Here is a 20,956-nt window from a genome sequence, read left to right as displayed (position 1 = left end):
CATGATAAGGGCTCTCTCACCTCGTTCACCAATGTTCCCACTATTCTTTTTTTTAAAAAACAAACAAACAACTTTTTTTGGGTTTTATAAACAAGAATAATGTTATACAAATAAGTGTACCATGTTTTCTCATGTCGTTTGTATATCACAAAAATAGCATAATAAATGTGGAGTTAAATCCACAACATATGATTCATTATTAGTGGTCAGTGTATAAATTCTTGGCTCATGAATTGGTTTAAATAATTCTAAGTTAAGCCTGCTTTATTATGTATGGTTCTGTTTTTGAGCGCACCACTGAGGAACTTGATCTAGGGATCCCACTTTTCAAAGTCTGATAGTCACTCTTGCACCCCCCCCTTGCCTCTTAGTGCTCCCCATGGGAATTCCAGGCCCCCAACCCCACTCTAGACCTCTGGATTGCCTGCAGTGGAAAACTAGGCTTGGACCAGAGGCTCTACAAACCCCTCCATGATTCCGGCCAGTGAGAACTGAAGACGCTGCTGTGAAATATCCGAAATGAATCCTAAAATCCTAGAATGGTAGAGTTGGAAGGGACCCTCAAGGGTCATGTAGTCCAACCCCCTGAAATTCAGGAACCTCAACTAATGCATCCATGACAGAGGGCCATCCAAGCTCTGCTTAAATATCTCCAAGGAAGGAGAGTAGACGGTCCTTAAGTTTCTTCACGGGCACAGGAATCTGCAAGATTCAAGGAGGCGGTGTGTTTGTGCATTTGTGTGTCTCTGTGTGTGGTTCTTCCCGTGCTCCACATTTGTGCACGGCCGACGGAAACTGCCCCTGCGAGGTGAGCTCGGGTGATTCCCGTTGCAAAAACCAAGACCCCTTCCCTTCCCGGTGCCCCTTTTTCACTCCCCGCGCTTTGAGCGCTGGAAAGCGTTCCGCTGGCAGGCTTCTCCTTTGTTAAGAGTGAAATAGACACTCCCAAATAATGGCTGTACGTGTGGGTCTTTGAAAACCTTTGTCAACACTCCTTCAGGAGAAGGGTGGGTGGAAGGAACGGAGGGGGGGGGAGCATCGTGCCGAGAAACCAGGCAGGTGTTGGGCGATGGTGGGGCGTGCGCGTGGGGCGTGCGCAGAGAAAGACTGGATTACCCGCCCGGGTGCCAGCAGTATGTAACACAGCCTGCTGCCATGGGCAGGTGGCGAGGGCAGGGAGGCAGACATTGGAATGCTCTCCCCCCCCCCCCCGTTCCTTGCAAGTCGTATTCTTAGGTAAAAACGGGCCAGTGTGTTGGTATCCTCAGAAATCCCCTCTGTGCAGCGTATTTGGGCACAAAGAACAGCAAAAGGGCTGAGATTTCTATTTCATTTTGAAGCATCCCAGGATGTTTAGCCCATGCTGGGTCTTCTTGGTGCCGTTTGTTCCTTGTGGCAACATCTCTTTGCAGCCTCGTCCCTGCCCATTTTGGTGAGACCTCGTGCCCCTAAGGCATTGAAGCCTGAAGTTGCCAGAAACCCCAGATCCTCCGCATGCCAAGCTTTTTTTGGCCCTTCCTGAAGACGATCCATACCACCGTGGGAGGCCACAAATGGTGGACAGAAACCCCGTAAAATGTCGCTTGTGGAGTAAAATGGCAGGCTGCTCAAGTAAGCGAGCCAAGCTGTAATCTCAAGGGACAGAAACAGTCTCCAGGGAGAGGACTAGCTGCTCTGGAGTACAGCTCCTTCTTGCTCTCTGTTGCTAAAAACATACAGAAATCAACCATTAAAAAAACAATTAAACCTTGATAGAGTTAAAACTATATACAAGTGCAAAATCCGTTTAAAACATACCGATGATTAAAATGAAAACAGCAGAGCACCAGCCCTTTAACCAAACGCGGTCACTTCTTGTTGGAACAAGAAAGTCTACACCTGTCGGTTATGGTAAGATTCTGCAAGCTAGCCCAGTGGCTTGGGAGAATGAATTGCAATAAAATAAAATATGATCTTGGCCTGTTGCACAGAACAAGGATCAACTTCAACCTTGCTTGTCTCTGGTTGACTTCCTGTGCTCCTGCGACATCTCCACTTAAAAGGATCTCGAGATAGTTGGGTCTGGCTGGGAGATACCTCGGAGCTCAGACCCTGGAGAGGCTCTGCCAGTCAGAGTAAGCAGAACAAGGATAAATGGAGAAACGCTCTGGCCCAGTTCAAAGTACCTACCTGGCCACAACAATGGACAGGGCGATGGAGCCCCTTGATCTCATCCTTTTTGGCTTCCTTTCTGTTCTCATGGGTGCAACTAGCAGCGATGTCGGGGAATCTGTGCTTACCATCTCCCATGATATATATATATATTTAAAGTCGATAGGGAAACAGATAGGATTGCGAGGGGAGCAGTGTGGGAAGGGGTTTAGTCCTGTATCTCAACACCACTTATTTATTGATGTTAAATTCCTCACTCTCCAGCTTCTGAGGTCCATGTAGGGGGAAGCAGAAAGGGATCACACAGACACCTGAAGTAGGGCCATTTCTGAAAATGGCCAGGAGAAAAGGCTTTAAATCCCTTGGCCTATTACTGTGGTCCCAGTACAGTCCCCCTCCTCCCCTTTCAATTTCTCTTTTCTTAAACTCGCCAAAGATCTTAATCTTGAATCTTTTGTATCGAGACTAGGTTGGCATGATGTGTTTAGCAGAGAAACAAAAAAACCAAACCCCGTCTGCTTTCGCTCTGCCCAGTTCCTTAAAACTTCAGTCTTGTGCCTTATTAACAGTATTCATTTTAATTAAGAGAGCTTTCCAATGAGAGATTTCTGGGAATACTTTTTATTTTATTTTAAAGACAACCCCCCCCCGCCCCCAAACAATTTGCTTTGAGTGTTGCAATAATTTGGTTTTCTTTCCTCTCCTTTTCCTTCTTCTTCTTTTTCAAACAATATATTGCCTCGCTTGGCACGCTCCCGTTTCCGCAGGCTGTGTAAATCCTTTGTGTGCGTAATCCTTAGCCTGCGGGCACGAGAAAGAGAAGCGATTGCACAATCCGACATTGTCGCGTTCGAAAGCGGGCTTTAAACCACCAGCTATTCGCAGCAGTGCCTTTCACTGCGATGACCTAAATCCTTTGGGCAGCGATGTGAGAAGGGGTGGGGTGGGGCAGAGAGGAGAGCCGGAGTTCATGCTTGAAAATAATTGGCCAGTTCTTCGAATTTCCCCCCAGATTCATGTTTTCTCGCCTGAGCAACCTGTAACAGAATAAAATCCCTCCCACCCGCCTCCTTGAATATCCATCGCTAATCCCCTCCATTGCCACACTGCCACCCACCTGCCTAACCAACCACCCTTGCCAGGAGCCTATTATCCGGACAGGATGCAAAGGGCGAGTTTTGCTGCAGTTTAACGTGTGCGTTCCTGTCGGCCCTTTGTTTGCGCACTTGGGCCCGTGCCTGGGAGCACGCAGCCTTTCACGGGACACTCTGAAAGCAAACAGCTTGCTGCGCGCTCTTCCCGCCAGCCCCGTGGAAGGGCGTCAATAGCTGGGAAGGGAGGAAATGCCAGTAGTTTTCTGTGGTTGCCGCAGCCAGGGGGTTTCCATGCCGCGTGGAAGCAACAGACAAGCTCCTGCAGCCTTCCAGGCACTTATAATAAATAATAATACATTTGGATTTATACCCCGCCCTTCCCGGTTCAAAAACCGGGCTCAAGGTGGCTAACAACAAATTTAAAACACTTAATTGTAAAAGCAGCATAAAATACAGTATGAAAACATGAATAACAATAAAATTCAAAGTTCAGAAATCAATTTAGGGGAAATCCATCTAACAAATATTAGATAATCACCAGGGCTAGCTGGCTGAATTAGTCCTAAAGGTAAAGGGACCCCTGACCATTAGGTCCAGTCGTGGCCGACTCTGGGGTTGCGGTGCTCATCTCGCTTTATTGGCCGAGGGAGCCGGTGTACAGCTTCCGGGTCATGTGGCCAGCATGACTAAGCCACTTCTGGCGAACCAGAGCAGCGAACAGAAATGCCGTTTACCTTCCTGCCAGAGTGGTACCTATTTATCTACTTGCACTTTGACGTGCTTTCGAACTGCTAGGTTGGCAGGAGAAGGGACCGAGCAACGGGAGCTCACCCCATTGTGGGGATTCGAACTGCCGACCTTCTGATCGGCAAGTCCTAGGCTCTGTGGTTTAACCCACAGCACCATCCGCATCCCTTCAAATTAGTCCTACTTGGGACTAAAAGACTTGATATCTCTTGCACGCTGGGGTGGAATCACAGAATCATGGTGCTGGAGGGAACCCCAAGGGTCATCTAGTCCAACCCCCTGCAATGCAGGAATCACAGCTGAAGAGTCCATGGCAGGTGGCCCTCCAACCTCTACTTAAGAACCTCCAAGGAATTAGAGTCCACCACCTCCCAAGGTAGAGCGTTCCACTGCCAAACAGCTCTTACTGTCAGAAAGTTCTTCCTGATGTTTAGTTGGAATCTCCTGTCTTGTGACTTGAATCCCTTGGTTCTGGTCCTGCCCTCTGGAGCAGGAGAAAACAAGCTTGTTCCCTCTTCCATGGGACAGACCATATTTTATATTAAGTGTGTGTTGACTGCCTTGGTGCCCATGTATTGCGAAGAGACCTCAGCAGGATTGGTGCAGCCCAGAGGGACTGTGGCTCGTGACTTCACTTTAATTTAATTTCATACAATGTATACATTTCTTGACTGTCAGGCAAACTAACAAACTCAAGCCTCAAAGTGGTTTGACAAAAAAAGATTTAAAAATAACAATAAGAGAAAATAACAACAATAATTTAAAACTTTTGAAAAGTTAGAAGAACAACAAGAATTAACTCACGTTAACTTTCTAAGCATCAGGGCATGCTTGCCTATGTTTTGTTGTTGTTTTTCATTACTCTACCACTCTATTTTTTTTTTTAAGGAAAAAGCTCTCAGAGCAGTTAAGGCATTAAATGAAACATTGCTGAAGAAAGTCAAATATAAAGCATCCATTCAAAGCAACTTAATTAACAGGAATCTAAAATAATATCTTAAAGATTTAAAAATAAAACATTACAAAGTCAGCTACACATAACACAACACTTTTAGCAGCTGCCGAAGGACTGCAGGGAAGGCTCCCTGCCTGTTGTCAATAGGCAGTGAGTTCCAGAGTTTCGTTGCTGCCAAAAGATAGTGTTCTTACCCATGCAAAACAGGTCTTCCTAGGCTGCTCTCCTCACTTTGCCTTCCTTCCCTCTTGTCCTCCCACCAGTACTCCACCGAACTGAAGAAGTTGTACTGCCAGATCGCCAAGACGTGTCCCATTCAGATCAAGGTGATGACTCCCCCTCCCCAGGGCGCCGTCATCCGTGCAATGCCCGTCTACAAGAAAGCGGAGCACGTCACCGAGGTAGTCAAGCGCTGCCCCAACCACGAGCTCAGCCGGGAATTCAACGAAGGTGAGTTGAGCACCTCCAGATCTTGGACAACGGCTCTCGTATCTCCTCTCCTCTAAGCTAAGCATCCCAAATTCCTCATAAGTCTTGGTTTCCATGTCTCAGTCACCCTCCTCTGCACACCTCCCAGCTTGTCAGTATCCTTATCATATTGTATAGATTTGGGGGCGACCCCCTGCCAAACCCTAGGAATTAATAAATGGTAGGATTTTAATTTTTTTAAAAAAATTGAATTTTATTTATTTGTTAACATTCTTATATTACATTGGTAAACGTTGTCATATTACATTACAGAATTAACTATAATATAATTTCCAACATGTATACAAAAATTATATACAAATTTTATATACCTAGAAAGAAAATGAAACAAAAAGAAAGAAAGAACAAAGAACAAATTTTAATTATTTGGAGTATTGAAGAGAGGATTGGGGGTCAGTGGAAAAGTACAGGCTAAGATTCCTTTCCAAGCCAGGGCCTCACCTGGGATAGAGGCATTAGTAAGACAAAATGGATTGATGGCACATCTGAGAGTCTAGGCAGACAGAGGTTGCCATGGTGATGGGGTGTGGGTTTGAAGTGACAAGAAAAGAGAGTTTTTAGCAGGGTGTTATGGGAAGAAGAAGAAGAAGAAGAAGAAGGGGAGAGGAAAGACTGGGATCCATCTTGGGCAGGCTGGCTGAAGGCTGGCTAGGAGAGATGCCTTTGGACTCCCTGACTGCACTGCTGCAAGGGACAAGCCCCTCTTGAAATGGCCAGGCTGGACTCCCTCCATGAAGACTGAAGGTGTAAATAGGCTAATAAACCATATTTCCTAAAGCTACGACAGCCTCCACTGTGCCTCCATTTTCCAGAGGAACCACAGACCTGGTGGACTCTCGTCATCACTTGGCAGAGAGAGGGCAGGCACCCCACTTATGTAACAATATGAAGCCTAGCTATAGAGTGGCCAGTTGACAGCAGCGAGCACAACACAGGTCCATTTCAGCCACTGTCACTAGGGAAGCTCTTCAAGGTGGAGTTGAGGTACGCCAATAGGTGCAGGGATTTTACAGCAAGACATGAGCCCTGGACTGTGGAAGTTCGCTTGCTTTCCTTGGGTTATCTCTCTCCAAAACGCTGGTTCTTTTGCTGACCTTGTTCCTTTCCCGTACGCTTTTGCAGGTCAAATAGCTCCTCCCAGCCACCTGATCAGAGTGGAAGGGAACAGCCACGCTCAGTATGTGGAAGACCCCATCACTGGCAGGCAGAGTGTCCTGGTCCCATATGAGCCACCGCAGGTGAGTTGGGTGGGAATGTTCAGGGAGGCAGGAGAGGATATATTCTTTATTGATATCCTTCCTAACTTGTGCTAGCAAGATCTATAACTTAGCAGAGTTTTACATTCCCCTTTTAAACGCACAGCAGGTAGCTGGTTGCAGGCTTGTGTAAGCCTCTCACTATTTGGTTCCTAGTAGGTTCCCTTACTTCCCTCTTAAAAGAATAAACATGCCACAATCTTGTTTAGAGTATATAAAAGTAGTTTAGTCACATTCTGTTCACAGTTGGATCCCAGAAGGCAGAACTTAGTTACAAATATGTACATATGGATCTACCCCATATGGGGGGGTTAATCCCAGTAACTGCAGACTGGCAGTCACTGTAGTTCACATGACGAAAGGAAGATGGAAAAGAAGGGGAGGAGGGCTGCGTGCCTTGTGCTTTTGTTACCTGCAGAGGTAAGGTCACACCCCACTCTAGTCACATGCAAGAGGAAGTATGTCCCAGTCCAGGAGGAAACAGGAAGTTCCACCTGCATGTCCACTCTAGGAAAACAAGGAATGTTGTACTTGACTGCTACTTATGTATCACATCCCACAAGTTGGGAGGCTGGGGTGTTCTAAACAGGACTGTTGTTTCATCCCTTCAGATGCAACAGAATAAGCCCATTCACACATTGCACTAAACCATTGTTAATGTTTCACTGCTGCCCCTTGTTCTTTCCTTTCAGCAAGTGGAAGCAACCAGCCTCTGCACACGCTAGCAAGTGCTATGGCATTTATCTGTTTCATAAAATCTATTCACTGCTTGACTGTAAGAAACAAAGTAAAGGAACCTCAAAGTGGTCTACAGAAAAGAGAAAACAATGCAATAGTCAATGAGAAAAAGTAATAATCTAAGACCCTTGGAAAGTTAAAATGCTTTAGTTGAGATTCCTGCATTGCAGGGGGGTGGACTGATGAGCCTTGGGAGTCCCTATACAATTCTAGGGACACGGGTGGTGTTGTGGTCTAAACCACTGAGCCTCTTGGGCTTGCTGATGGGATGGTCAGCGGTTCGAATCCCCGTGACGGGGTGAGCTTCCGTTGCTCGGTCCCTGCTCCTGCCAACCTAGCAGTTCGAAAGCACACCAGTGTGAGTAGATAAATAGGTACCACTGCAGCGCGAAGGTAAACGGCATTTCCATGAGCTCTGGCTTCCATCACGGTGTCCCGTTGCGCCAGAAGCAGTTTAGTTCTGCTGGCCACATGACCCGGAAAGCTGTCTGTGGACAAATGCCGGCTCCCTTGGCCTGCAAGCGAGATGAGCGCCACAACCCCATAGTTGCCTTTGGTTGGACTTAACCTTCCAGGGGTCCTTTACCTTTTACCTAACCAGTACAATTCTGTGATCAAAAAACTAAAAACAGATTAAAACTTGTGACAACTTTTGAAGCATCTGAGTGCTGAAAGGGTAGAAGAGGAGACACCTGCCTGATCTCAATAGGCAGGGAGTTCCAAAGTGTAGCCGCTGCCACACTTAGAAGACCTGGAAAACGCTGCCTTCAGCAAACAGCCTTCAGCAAACCGATCACTTCCTGCGTGACTCAGAGCTGACTCAGAATAACTCCCTCTTTTGTCTTCTGTCCAGGTCGGCACAGAATTCACCACCGTCTTGTACAATTTCATGTGCAACAGCAGTTGCGTCGGGGGCATGAACAGGCGCCCGATTCTTATCATCGTGACACTTGAAACCAGAGAGTAAGTAGAAATAGCAGGAGCTCAGAGTGGCAAGCAATGGCCTGCCTCTGGCTTGGAAGCCACTGCAACTTGATGGGAGATCAAAAAATGAGTCCCAAGCAAAAACACACACACCTTGATCCAGAAGCAGAAGGGGCTTTTGCTTTCATTGCGCACAAACACAGCAATTCCCAATTCACAAACAGGGGCGTGTAGTCATACAATCATAGGATAGTAGAGAATCGTGCCCGGAGGTCCTGCCCCATAACTGCTGCCAAATATTGCAGGTTCCACCAGTGCAGGGTTGATTATTTAATTTCCATACCCCTTACTATATTAGCCATTTCACTAAGAGGTATGCAAAAAAGATATTAAACTAGATATTACAAAAATACAGTTACATATAAAAAGATTGCATGAACACAAAGCTACTAACTTATGGGGGGTGGTCCAAGGCTGGGATTGCTCTGTTGGCAGAGCATGAGACTCATAATCTTAGGGTTGTGGGTTCGAGTCCTGTGTTGGGCAAAAGATTCCTGCGTTGCATTGGATGGCCCTCGTGATTCCTTCCAACTCTACAATTCCATGATTATATGATAATATATAAAAGTCAGTTTCAGTTAGTAAGACTCCAGAATGTGGACTAGGCACTTGGATTGGTCCAAGCACACAGGCTGGCATCTTAAAGAGGAGCCATGCACACAGATGCATTCATGTGCTGGTGTTTGGGGCAGACTCAAGCTTTAGGCAAGGTTTAAGGCGCATGGAGGGCATTGGTTGGGTCCAGTGGTTTGCGAACGCGGAGCTTGGCTCCCAGATTCTTGTTCTTATTCTTTTTTCATTTGTACCCCGCCCATCTGGCTGGGTTCCCCCAGCCACTCTGGGCAGCTTCCACAGAGACCAAAAATACACTAAAATGTCACACATTAAAAACTTCCCTAAAAAGGGCTGCCTTCAGATGTCTTTTAAAGATAAGATAGCTGCTTATTTCCTTCACATCTGAAGGGAGGGCGTTCCACAAGGAGGGCGCCACCACCGAGAAGGCCCTGTGCCTGGTTCCCTGTAACTTCACTTCTCGCAGTGAGGGAACCACCAGAAGGCCCTCGGAGCTGGACCTCAGTGTCCGGGCAGAACGATGGGGGTGGAGATGCTCCTTCAGGCCTACTGGACCGAGGCCGTTTGGGGCTTTAAAGGTCAGCACCGACACTTTGAATTATGCTCGGAAACGTACTGGGAGCCAATGTAGGTCTTTCAAGACCGGTGTTATATGGTCTCGGCGGCTGCCCCCAGTCACCAGTCTAGCTGCCACATTCTGGATTAGTTGTAGTTTCCGGGTCACCTTCAAAGGTAGCCCCACGTAGAGCGCATTGCAGTAGTCCAAGCGAGAGATAACCAGAGCATGCACCACTCTGGCGAGGCAGTCTGCGGGCAGGTAGGGTCTCATCCTGTGTACCAGATGGAGCTGGGAGACAGCTGCCCTGGACACAGAATTGACCTTTGCCTCCATGGACAGCTGTGAGTCCAAAATGATTCCCAGGCTGCGCACCTGGTCCTTCAGGGGCACAGTTACCCCATTCAGGACCAGGGAGTCCCCCACACCAGCTCACCCCCTGTCCCCCAAAAACAGTACTTCTGTCTTGTCAGAATTCAGATATGTGGGTTCATCGCGGGTTGCCGTTTCCGTGCATAAAATGCTTGCCCGCTGTGTTTATTTTAGTGCCAGCCCTCCCCGTGGCTGTGAGCTAACAGATCCCCTGTTTTCTCCACCCTCCAGCGGGCAAGTCCTGGGGCGCCGGTGCTTCGAGGCTCGGATCTGCGCTTGCCCGGGCAGGGACCGCAAAGCCGACGAGGACAGCATTCGCAAACAGCAGGTCTCCGACAGCACAAAGAACGGTGATGGTACGAAGAGGCGTAAGTAGGCCAGCAGGGGGGCACTCAAGGCTGTGGCTGGGTGGGGGCACGGCTGCAGGGCTCAGAAAACCAGAAGAGGGGAAGGGGCTTTGTGGAGGCGGTGCTTTAGAAATGTGCAAGCTTTGCAGTTCACACAGAACCCTTCGGCACGGATTGAACATAAGAAGAGCCTGCTGGGACAGGCCAGTGGACCACCCCTGGGTAGGCAAACTAAAGCCCGGGGGCCGGATCTGGCCAATCGCCTTCTCAATCCAGCTCGCGGACAGTCCGGGAATCAGCGTGTTTTTACATGAGTGGAATGTGCCCTTTTATTTAAAATGCAAATCTGGGTTATTTGTGGGGCCTGCCTGGTGTTTTTACATGAGTAGAACGTGTGCTTTTATTTAAAATGCATCTCTGGTTTACTTGTGGGGCATAGCAATTTGTTCATTATTTTTTCAAAATATAGTCTGGCCCCCCACAAGGTCTGAGGGACAGTGGCTGGCCCCCAGCTGAAAAAGTTTGCTGACCCCTGATCCAGCCCATCACCTTGTTCTCTCAGTGGCCCACCACATGCCCCTGGTTTGCGTAAAAGTAAAGGAAGTAAAGGAAGCATGCAGGACGCAGGTGGTGCGGGACATGAGTGGCGCTGTGGGTTAAACCACAGAGCCTAGGACTTGCTGATCAGAAGGTCGGCGGTTCAAATCCCCGCGACGGGGTGAGCTCCCGTTGCTCGGTCCCTGCTCCTGCCAACCTAGCAGTTCGAAAGCACATCAAAGCGCAAGTAGATAAATAGGTACCGCTTCAGCGGGAAGATATACGGCGTTTCCGTGCGCTGCTCTGGTTTGCCGGAAGTGGCTTAGTCATGCTGGCCACATGACCCGGAAGCTGTACGCCGGCTTCCTTGGCCAATAAAGCAAGATGAGAGCCTCAACCCCAGAGTCGGCCACGACTGGACCTAATGGTCAGGGGTCCCTTTACCTTTTAAAGGAAGCACTGGGTCTTCCCTGACACTTGCTCTGTCAGCACTGAACCCCAGATTCAAAGCGGGGCATATGCTTAGCTTGGCCATAGAGCAGGTGGTTCACGTGCTAAAGGCTCCAGACTTAATCTCCAGGGAAATCTCCAGCGGTTCTCAAAGTTTTTTCTCTGGGCCACATTTTCAGAATAACAATTTGCTCGTGCCACACCAAGTTTTCTTTTGATAAGAACACTGGGAAACAAAAGGAAACAAATTCCAGCGGCGCTTGATTCATAACCTAGAACACAACTGCAAAAATCATGGGGCATCCAGAAAGTGCAAAATAACGCAGCTACAAAAGAGCAGGAATCATTCCCAAATTATAATTCTAAGCTCTTGCGTGTGTATCTTAAGTATGTATACAATGACACTACCACTGCACTAGGGAAAATAGACCAATGGTCTTGAGACAGTTTGAGGCAGTCTTTTTATTATTATTTTGTGATGTGACTTTCCACACTCCACCCTTCCCACAAAAATAGGAGCATGGGGCGGGCTCACCGCGCAGCATGCGCACTGCAAAAAATGGAGAGGAAGCGTGTTCTTTGTGGCTGTGAGCCACCTGATAGGTTGTTGGACTTAGCTTGACAACTGCCATTCTCTCTTCCCTCCCTTTGGCAGCCTTCCGGCAGAGCACACACGGCATTCAGATGACTTCAGTCAAAAAACGGCGCACCCCCGATGATGAGCTCCTATACCTTCCAGTAAGTTTGGCGTGCCTGCCCCCCTGTCCTTGCAGAAACCTTTTGCCTCATTTGTGCCGAACCATTTCCTGGCGGGCAGGGGTGGAGAAAGGGGGGTGCGGTGGGGGCGGGTCACCCCGGGTGTCACCATCGAGAAGGGTGACAAAATGCCGGGCGGCACTCACTGTGGGGCCTGCAGCGTGCACCTCAGCTGTGGGGCGGCTGAGTGGGAGGAGGTAGGAAGTCCATGCATCTGTTACACACTCCAAACCTTCTCATCTGACCCTTGAAGTACCTTGCCCAAGTGTGATAATTGTGGCCATTAAGCTGTGGACACGGGGCCCCATCTGAGGCTTGTAAGAGATCCATTCCTGCTTTTTACGGCAGCTAGGAACTGAGTCTCTTCACAGATGCCTTATCTTTAAGCAAGTCGTAAATCAGACGCACTCTCCGGCCTAATTTCTTGGCTCGGACTTCAAAGTCCCTCTTGCCGTGGCACGGAAAGCCTTGCTTCACATACCTCTGTCTCTGCTGGGTCGGTCAGCAGCCTTACTCTCGTGTAAGCGCTGTGGATCTGGGCCCATAACCCTATTGTTGGGATGCATCCAGGGGAATGGGGGCAATTGGCAGGCCCCCAGCTGGCTCCAGCCCACCAGCCGGCAGCCGGTCAAACTCCAGTCCTCGGTTCTGCATCAAAACTACGACTCGGAGCTTCAGAAACTGAGCACGCAAGCCAGAGATAACAAATTCTTCACGACAGAAGGGCAGACAGAGGCATATGTAAAGCAGTTTATTCAGCATAGATCAGGACAAAGAAAAACATGTCTGCTCTCCTTCATGTCCAAGAGCAGGAAGCGTAAGGCAAAAGCTATACAGAAACGGAAGTTCCCAGCAAGCTGTGCTGGAATGTAAACAGACATGTGACATACAACAGCTCCACACATCTGTTTAGGTGAAATGGAACGTCAATATCCTAACAGCCCCACGGAGCGTCCTGCCCCAGCTGGCCCCACACAGCTGCCCCCCCCCCCATGGCTGGCCCCACCCCTGGGTGCAGGGTACGCACGCTGCCCTGGCCACCCTACCCGCTTGCTCCATTGCTGCTGGCGGGGGCAATGTGGGTTGATCCACATTTCTGCTTCTTGTATGCCTAGGAAGCATACCATATTTTTCGCTCCATAAGACGCACCCGACCATAATACGCACCTAGTTTTTAGAGGAGGAAAACAAGAAAGCAACGCAAAGCCTCTTGAGCGAAGAGGCAGGAGCGCTCCCTCTTCGCTCAAGAGGCTTTGCTTGGTTATCCCTGAAGCCAGGAGAGCAAGAGGGATCGGTGCGCAGCAATCCCTCTTGCTCTTCTGGCTTCAGCGATAGCTGCGCAGCCTGCATTCGCTCCATAAGACGCACACACATTTCCCCTTACTTTTTAGGAGGGGAAAGGTGTGTCTTATAGAGCAAAAATATGTTAGTTCCAAGCAGTTTTCTGTTTGTCTCCTTCTTCCAAGGCTCCTGGTTCTGGGCAGTTTTCTGCCCCCCCCCAAAAAAAAACCACCCCTCGCTCTTTGGTGCTGAATTAAAACAAACAGCAATCCATTAAAAAAGCCAGTTGCCTTTTGTTCCAATTCTGGGCCCAAACAACAGGTTTTCCCAGGGGAAAACAGTGGGGCAAATGGCTATATAGCCTAGCCCTCTCTCCTTTTATGCTGATTTGGGAGAGAAAGATCCTGACTCTTTTTAATGTCTTCCCATTTGTTGTGCCAGGAGCAGGGTGGGTTTCTCATCTTCTGCCACAGTTGGCATGAAGCAAGGGCAACTCAGTTTGTGCCAGGTCTTAGGAAAGCCGAAGGGAATGGAAATCTCTCTCACTCTTTGAGTTTTGGCAGAATCTGGCACCAGAGCACTGAGCAATTCTCTTCTCATTCTAGGCTGCTTGAGCCAAAGGTAGTGCAATGGTTAGAGTGTTGGACTAGGACCTGGGAGACTAGGGTTCGAATCCCTACTCGGCAGTTATGAAGCTCATGGAGAGACCTTGGGGCCCAGTCACTGCCTTCTCTCAGCAAATCCTACCTCACAGGGTTGTGGAGGGGACTGAATGAGGGGTGGGAGAATCATGCACACCACAGTTCAGGAAGGACACTGACAAACTGGAACGTGTCCAGAGGAGGGCAACCAAAATGGTCCAAGGCCTGGAAACGATGCCTTATGAGGAACGGCTAAGGGAGCTGGGCATGTTTAGCCTGGAGAAGAGGAGGTTAAGGGGTGATATGATAGCCATGTTCAAATATATAAAAGGATGTCACCTAGAGGAGGGAGAAAGGTTGTTTTCTGCTGCTCCAGAGAAGCAGACACGGAGCAATGGAACCAAACTACAAGAAAGAAGATTCCACCTAAACATTAGGAAGAACTTCCTGACAGTAAGAGCTGTTCGACAGTGGAATTTGCTGCCAAGGAGTGTGGTGGAGTCTCCTACTTTGGAGGTCTTTAAGCAGAGGCTTGACAACCATATGTCAGGAGTGCTCTGATGGTGTTTCCTGCTTGGCAGGGGGTTGGACTCGATGGCCCTTGTGGTCTCTTCCAACTCTATGATTCTATGATTCTAGGGGGAGAAATTTAGCTCCTTGCAGGGTGGGGAAGGTGGGATAGAAATGCAATCAATAAATAAGGATAAATAAGGAAAGGTTGACGGTAACTACAGAGGGGAGCGAATGAATCTGCCAATTTTGCTTTCTCTCAGTTTCTCATCTTTCCAATCTTCAGTTGTCCTCATTTCCACATTTATGTGATATTTATTTCAAGAGAGAGAGAGAGAGAGATCAACATGCATTTCCCCACATTATTCTCCTTAACGTATGTGCACTTTTTTTTTTAACTGGGGGGGGGGGGGACGTCACAAGATTAGAGGAAGAGCAGATCCCAAAGTGTAGTTGCACTTTCGTTCGCTTATTGATGGCGGCTCTTGCTCTCATGGCCATTTAGAATCCGTGCGCCCCATTCGAATGCGCCCTGTTTGCAAATTTTCAGGGTCATCTCTCCCCCCAAAGTTAGGGACAGAAAATTGGACTCGAAGGACAACAATCTGATCCAGGGCAGCCATTCCTGAGTAGTACTGATAACAAGACCATGTGGACATCAGAAGAGCCCTGCTGGACGGATGAAGTCCACCGTCCTGTTCTCACAGTGGCCAAATGGATGCCTGCAGGAGGCTTACAAACACGTGGGCTTCCTCTTGGCACACCTGGTTGGATGAGATGGGCGACTGGTCTGGCCCAGCAGCCCTGAGCATCTCTTAAGTCTCTTCCTCCCTCTCGTCTGTGCTCAGGTGCGAGGCCGGGAGACTTATGAGATGTTACTGAAGATCAAGGAGTCTCTGGAGCTGATGCAGTACCTCCCCCAGCACACCATTGAGACGTACCGGCAGCAGCAGCAGCAACAACAGCAACACCAGCACCTGCTGCAGAAACAGTGAGTATTCGGAAGCCGACTTGCCGATTGGCCCAAAAGCACCTGGGCTGGGGTCCTGGAGAGCAATGGAGAGGGGGAGGGTGGCCAGGGCGCTCTCCACGCGCATGAAGAGCATCAGTCTTGCTACGCTGCCTGCCGCTAGCGCATCCCTGACCCAGGACAGTGTCTCTTTGGCTTTGTTAACACAGTCGGTTGATGAGCATGGCTGCTCGGATTTGCTTGTTGTTTTGTGCAGAAGTGTGTTTTGGGTGGGCGGGCAGGATTCTGGGACCAACCAGATGCCCGGGTGCAAGAGTCCTCTCTCTTTGTGTGATTCCCAGCAGCTGGCATTCAGAAGCATTGCTATCTCTGACTGTGGCTAGCAGAGAGGTGGTCTAATAATAATAATAATAATAATAATAATAATAATAATAATAATAATAATAATAATAATAATAATATATTTATACCCCACTCATCTGACTGGGTTTCCTCAGACACTCTGGGTGGCTCCCAACAGAATATTATTATTTTTATTATTAATAAAGCTATAAAACATCAGACATTAAAAACTTCCCTAAACAGGGCTGCCTTCAGATGTTTTATAAAAGGTTGGTAGTTATTTTTCTCTTTGACATCTGGTGGGTGGGTGTTCCACAGGGTGGGCGCCACCACTGAGAAGGCCCTCTGCCTGGTTCACTGTAACCTCACTTATCGCAGGGAGGGAACCACCAGAAGGCCCTCAGAGCTGGACCTCATTGTCCAGGTTGGACAATGGGGGTGGAGACACTCCTTCACAGGTATACTGGACCAAGGCCGTTGAGGGCTTTATAGGTCAGCACAAACACTTTGAACTGTGCTCAGAAACGTACTGGGAGCCAATGTAGGTCTTTCAGGACTGGTGTTATATGGTCTCTGCGGCTGCTCCCAGTCACCAGTCTAGCTGCCGCATTCTGGATTCGTTGCAGTTTCCGGGTCACCTTCAAAGGTAGCCCCAGGTAGAGCACATTGCAGTAGTCCAAGCGGGAGATAACTAGAGCATGCACCACTCTGGCCAGACAGTCCGCGGGCAGGGAGGGTCTCAGCCTGCGTACCAGATGGAGCTGATAGACTGCTGCCCTGGACACAGAATTGACCTGCACCTCGATGGACAGCTGTGAGTCCAGAATGACTCCCAGACTGCGCACCTGGTCCTTCAGAGGCACAGTTGCCCCATTCAGGACCAGGGAGTCCCCCGCACCCGCTCACCCCCTGTCCCTCAAGAATAGTATATCTGTCTTGTCAGGATTCAACCTCAATCTGTTAGCTGCCACCCACCCTCCAACTGCCTCCAGGCACTCACACTTGTTTCTGCTGGAATTCGTTAAGGGGATATTTGCATTTGGGAAACTGCGAACCACCCGGGGAGTTTTATCTTTCTCAGTCCCAGAAGAGAATTTCCAGAAGGCAGCCCTCTCTTGGTACCTTCTGAACAAGAGTTCTGCAAGTTTGTTCAGGGCCTCTGTATGTCTGTTTTGAGTTGGTTTGGAAGACTCCCCTTGAAGCACAGGGGCTTTCCAACAGCGGAGGGAGAAGTCTCGTCGTAAGCAGAGCTGCGTTGAAATAAATGAACCTTTCCCACTTGCTGCTGCTGACAAAATTGCTTTGTGATAATTACTGTTTTTGGCTCTTTGGGTAGGCAAAGCTAGCATTTTTATGGCTGTTTGCTTTAAAAGCAAACCAACCAACCAACCACCAGCAACCCATCCACTTAGTTAACAAACCTCCCCCTTTCCCCCAAAAATCTCCTTGCAGGCACCCAATTGCAGCAGGCACATAGCAAAACTAGACTAGTCGTGCAGTTAGGTAATTCTAGGCTCTGGACTCAGTGGTCTCACTGGGTTCTCTTCCACAGATGATAATGTGTGTTGCTTCTTTGCTTGCAAGTCCCTGCCATATTTGGGTCTCCACTGATGGCGCCGCTAGACTTCTGCAGGGATTTCAGAAATGTGAAGCTGTGAATCCTCTCTCTTTGAAACTCTAACGCAGAGACCAAGACTCTTGTAGAAAGCTAGGATGAATGCAACGGAGAGCTGTGTGTGAAGACAAAGACCTCCGCACTCAGTATTTATACTTTCCTGAAGTTCTTTCCAAGTACTTCCCCTAATTTCCCTCTTTTAAAACAACAACAAACAAACAAACAAACAAACAAACAAACAAACAAACAACTAGTGTTTTCTGGATGCAAAAGCCTTCAAGGTTATGGCTTATCCGCACTTCCAGCTGCCCCACTGCTTTCCTCCAGGGAAACCTAATCTCCAGTGCTGAATCGGAACAAACAGCAATTGGGTTTTCTGTGGATGTCTGTTCCAATTTAGCACTAGAGAGTGGGTTTTCTGGGGCAAAGGCAAAACCGCTTGGGCCCATGCTTCCTAGGAATGGGAGAAATGGGAATGTGGCCGAGCCCTTAGTCCTGCCCAGGGGAAGTTGCCTCAGGAGGTCAGTGTGGCTGCCTGCTCTGTGCAAATGCCACTGCTTATCAGCAGGGTTAGAAACCAAGATATGAAAGCTAGGAGCTTAAAGGTACATTAAGCCTAGGTTATGGGTGCAACAACGGAATGTCTAGGCGTGCTTTTTTAATAACAAGAATACAAAGCTGAAAAGGAATGAACTGCAGCTAAAATATTATGTTCATTTTTCACATGGTCTGGTCCTTCCCCTGCCCACCCCCCTAATATTCTTAAGAGGGTCTCTTCTCCAGTCTTCAGAGAGTAGCCGGAAGTGGGGAGGCAGAAAAAGGTCCTCCTTTCCTCCCACTCTGCAGTTTTATTCTCAAATCTTAGGCGCCGTACTGTGCCCAAAGCTCAGAAACTGCTTGCGCTAATTAAATTCCCTGTCTCAAAATGCGCCTAGAACAACGGGAGTTTCGAACGCTGCTTGTCAGGTTTCAAAATTTTAGAAAGTGTGTGTTGCACCTGTGTCTTGGATTTTGCCTGCTTTTCCTTCTGTGCATGGTTTTCTGACTCCTCTTTGCGTCAAATACCTTCATGATCTCGGTGACTCTTTGAACCGGACTATTTTCCTCATCTGAATGCACCGGATTGCAGCTCCTGCAACTCAAATGCTCAGGGGAGGGCAAGGAGGATGGACTTGTGTGCTACTTCCATCCCGATGCCTTAAGTTAAAAATCGGTGGCTTCCCATCAGACCTTGAAAGCTTTTTCAGACGCTGCCGTTTGAAGCCAGCTGAACGAAGTTGCAAAGGATTCTCTCTGGAGTTCTGCCATTGCCCTGCAGGTGCTCAGCGAGGGGAGACTTATACCTCCTTTTAAAACAGCCCACCAACAACACTGGGCTTCCTTTAATATGCAGCCAATTCTTCCCCCTCCCCGCTTTGCTCACGTTCAGACCATTAGGGATGGTTTTAGCTGGTGCAATAGGAAAAAAGAGCTTTGAAGCAACTGCACAGGCCTTGCAGGCTTACATTGCAAACCCAGATGTCTGCAAGAGTCCCAGGTCTGCACTCTGCTTGTGCCACTGAGCTGCTTTCAAAGCCTTCTGAACTGCCAGAATAGGCCAGACGTTGGAAGGAAATCTGGGCTTGCAATTTTGATAGCAGGTCTCGGCCCAATAATGGGATGGGACACTCTGGTATATACAAAAACTTGTGTTGGACCACTTGGCCGCCCAGGCGACAGGCAACAGCCCCACTGGGTCTTCGCCATTCAGAGCCTGCTGCCACCCCAAACCGTTTAGTTTGGCATTGCAGCCTGCCAAGTGCTTTGACCCCACTATGACCCCACCCACCATTTTGCAAGTCCCAGACAAGCAGCAAAACTGGGCTGGGCTAGTGTCTTGGTAGACACTGTCTTTACAAGAGTCTCTAAGTCTTAAAGCCACCCCACCCCTTGGAAAATCACACCATCAACAAGGAACTGTGCATCCCTTGTTAAATATTGCAGGGCGCGAGGGACATCGCCAAATAAATACTCCCAAGCTGTGCCAGACCTGCTCAGTAGTGACTTTGGACATAAGTGAAACAAATAGATTTGCTGTACTGAGGTGGACTTACAAACCAGATTTCTGCCAGCATCTCCCACAGCTGCGATAACGCCTCTATTTTAGAATTTCCCCACCCCAAGTCTCAGAATGTTCTGTTTTGATTTATCCGATACTTGATCCATGCTTCACATGCGGGTTGCATGTGGACAGGAATTTATGCATAAATTAATCAGCTATATCCCCTGATAGCCACAGAACAAAAGGGGTTTCTGGCTCTCACAGCAACCTGGCCTTTTCTCTGCAGGAATCCTTTCAGAAACTGTGGTTTCAGACTGGAGCGATAGAGCTTCTGCACTGCATGCAGAATGTCCCAGGTCAATCTCTAATGGCCCCTCCGGGTGGGCCTGGGAATTGTCCTCCCCCCCCCCCGTCCATCTGAAATCCCAGAGAGCCCCTCCCAGTCAGAGTCAGGGCCAGATTTGGGTTTGATGAGGCCCTCAACTTCTGAAGGTAATGGCTTTATATGTCCAGCTGCCCTTTGTCAGCAACAAATTGTCACTGTTTTTTGTGTTGAATATATCCTATATGGTAATTGATGGACCTAATAGGTAAAGGGACCCCTGACTATTAGGTCTAGTCGTGACCGACTCTGGGGTTGCGGCGCTCATCTCGCTTTACTGGCCGAGGGAGCCGGCGTACAGCTTCTGGGTCATGTGGCCAGCATGACTAAGCCACTTCTGGCGAACCAGAGCAGCACACGGAAACGTTGTTTACCTTCCCGCTGGAGCGATACCTATTTATCTACTTGTACTTAGGGGTGCTTTCGAACTGCTAGGTGGGCAGGAGCTGGGACCGAACGACGGGAGCTTACCCTGCCGCGGGGATTCGAACCGCCGACCTTCTGATCGGCAAGTCCTAGGCTCTGTGGTTTAACCCACAGCACTACCCACGTCCCTACCTAATAGGTATCTAAAGCCATTTGCACATGTTGCCTTGCAGTCAGTCCATGCAGAATGTAGGCACCCTATATATAGAAAGGAGCAAACCAGGGATATTTGAGGGAGCAGGTGAGCAGGCGGGGCCCATGACTTACATCATAGGAGCCGACACAACACAAAACACTGTTGCTGTATGTAGGTTTTATTTTGTTTTTTATCTTATATTTTGGAAATGTACATCCACATTTCATAGAATAGAATCCTAGAGTTGGAAGAGACCACAAGGGCCATCGAGTCCAACCCCCTGCCAAGCAGGAAACACCATCAGAGCACTCCTGACATATGGTTGTCAAGCCTCTGCTTAAAGACCTCCAAAGTAGGAGACTCCACCACACTCCTTGGCAGCAAATTCCACTGTCGAACAGCTCTTACTGTCAGGAAGTTCTTCCTAATGTTTAGGTGGAATCTTCTTTCTTGTAGTTTGGATCCATTGCTCCGTGTCCACTTCTCTGGAGCAGCAGAAAACAACCTTTCTCCCTCCTCTATGTGACATCCTTTTATATATTTGAACATGGCTATCATATCACCCCTTAACCTCCTCTTCTCCAGGCTTTTATTTCCTTTAAATTTT

The 20,956-nt window shown here is 48.6% G+C and overlaps 1 protein-coding gene across 6 annotated transcripts in view; it reads left to right on the top strand.

Moving 5' to 3' along the window:
• The window catches only part of TP63 (tumor protein p63), a gene marked incomplete at its 3' end in the record, with an annotated part of 97,922 nt that overhangs the window by 61,513 nt on the left and 15,453 nt on the right, over positions 1–20,956 (top strand). For 2 of the 6 annotated variants that reach the window (XM_081190290.1, XM_081190293.1), the window contains exons 3-8: positions 5,211–5,397; positions 6,559–6,674; positions 8,284–8,393; positions 10,147–10,283; positions 11,905–11,987; positions 15,286–15,428. In XM_081190290.1, the coding sequence (XP_081046416.1) occupies positions 5,211–5,397; positions 6,559–6,674; positions 8,284–8,393; positions 10,147–10,283; positions 11,905–11,987; positions 15,286–15,428 (776 nt within the window). Of the gene's footprint in view, positions 1–5,210; positions 5,398–6,558; positions 6,675–8,283; positions 8,394–10,089; positions 10,284–11,904; positions 11,988–15,285; positions 15,429–20,956 lie in introns of all 6 variants that reach the window. The other 4 variants (XM_081190288.1, XM_081190292.1, XM_081190291.1 and 1 more) reach the window with 3 other exon arrangements.

The sequence above is a fragment of the Podarcis bocagei genome, assembly GCF_964188305.1.
Source record: "Podarcis bocagei genome assembly, chromosome: 4".
Taxonomy (NCBI): Eukaryota; Metazoa; Chordata; class Lepidosauria; order Squamata; family Lacertidae; genus Podarcis; species Podarcis bocagei.
Note: the sequence above shows the minus strand (reverse complement) of the source record. Positions and strands in the feature narration are given on the sequence as shown.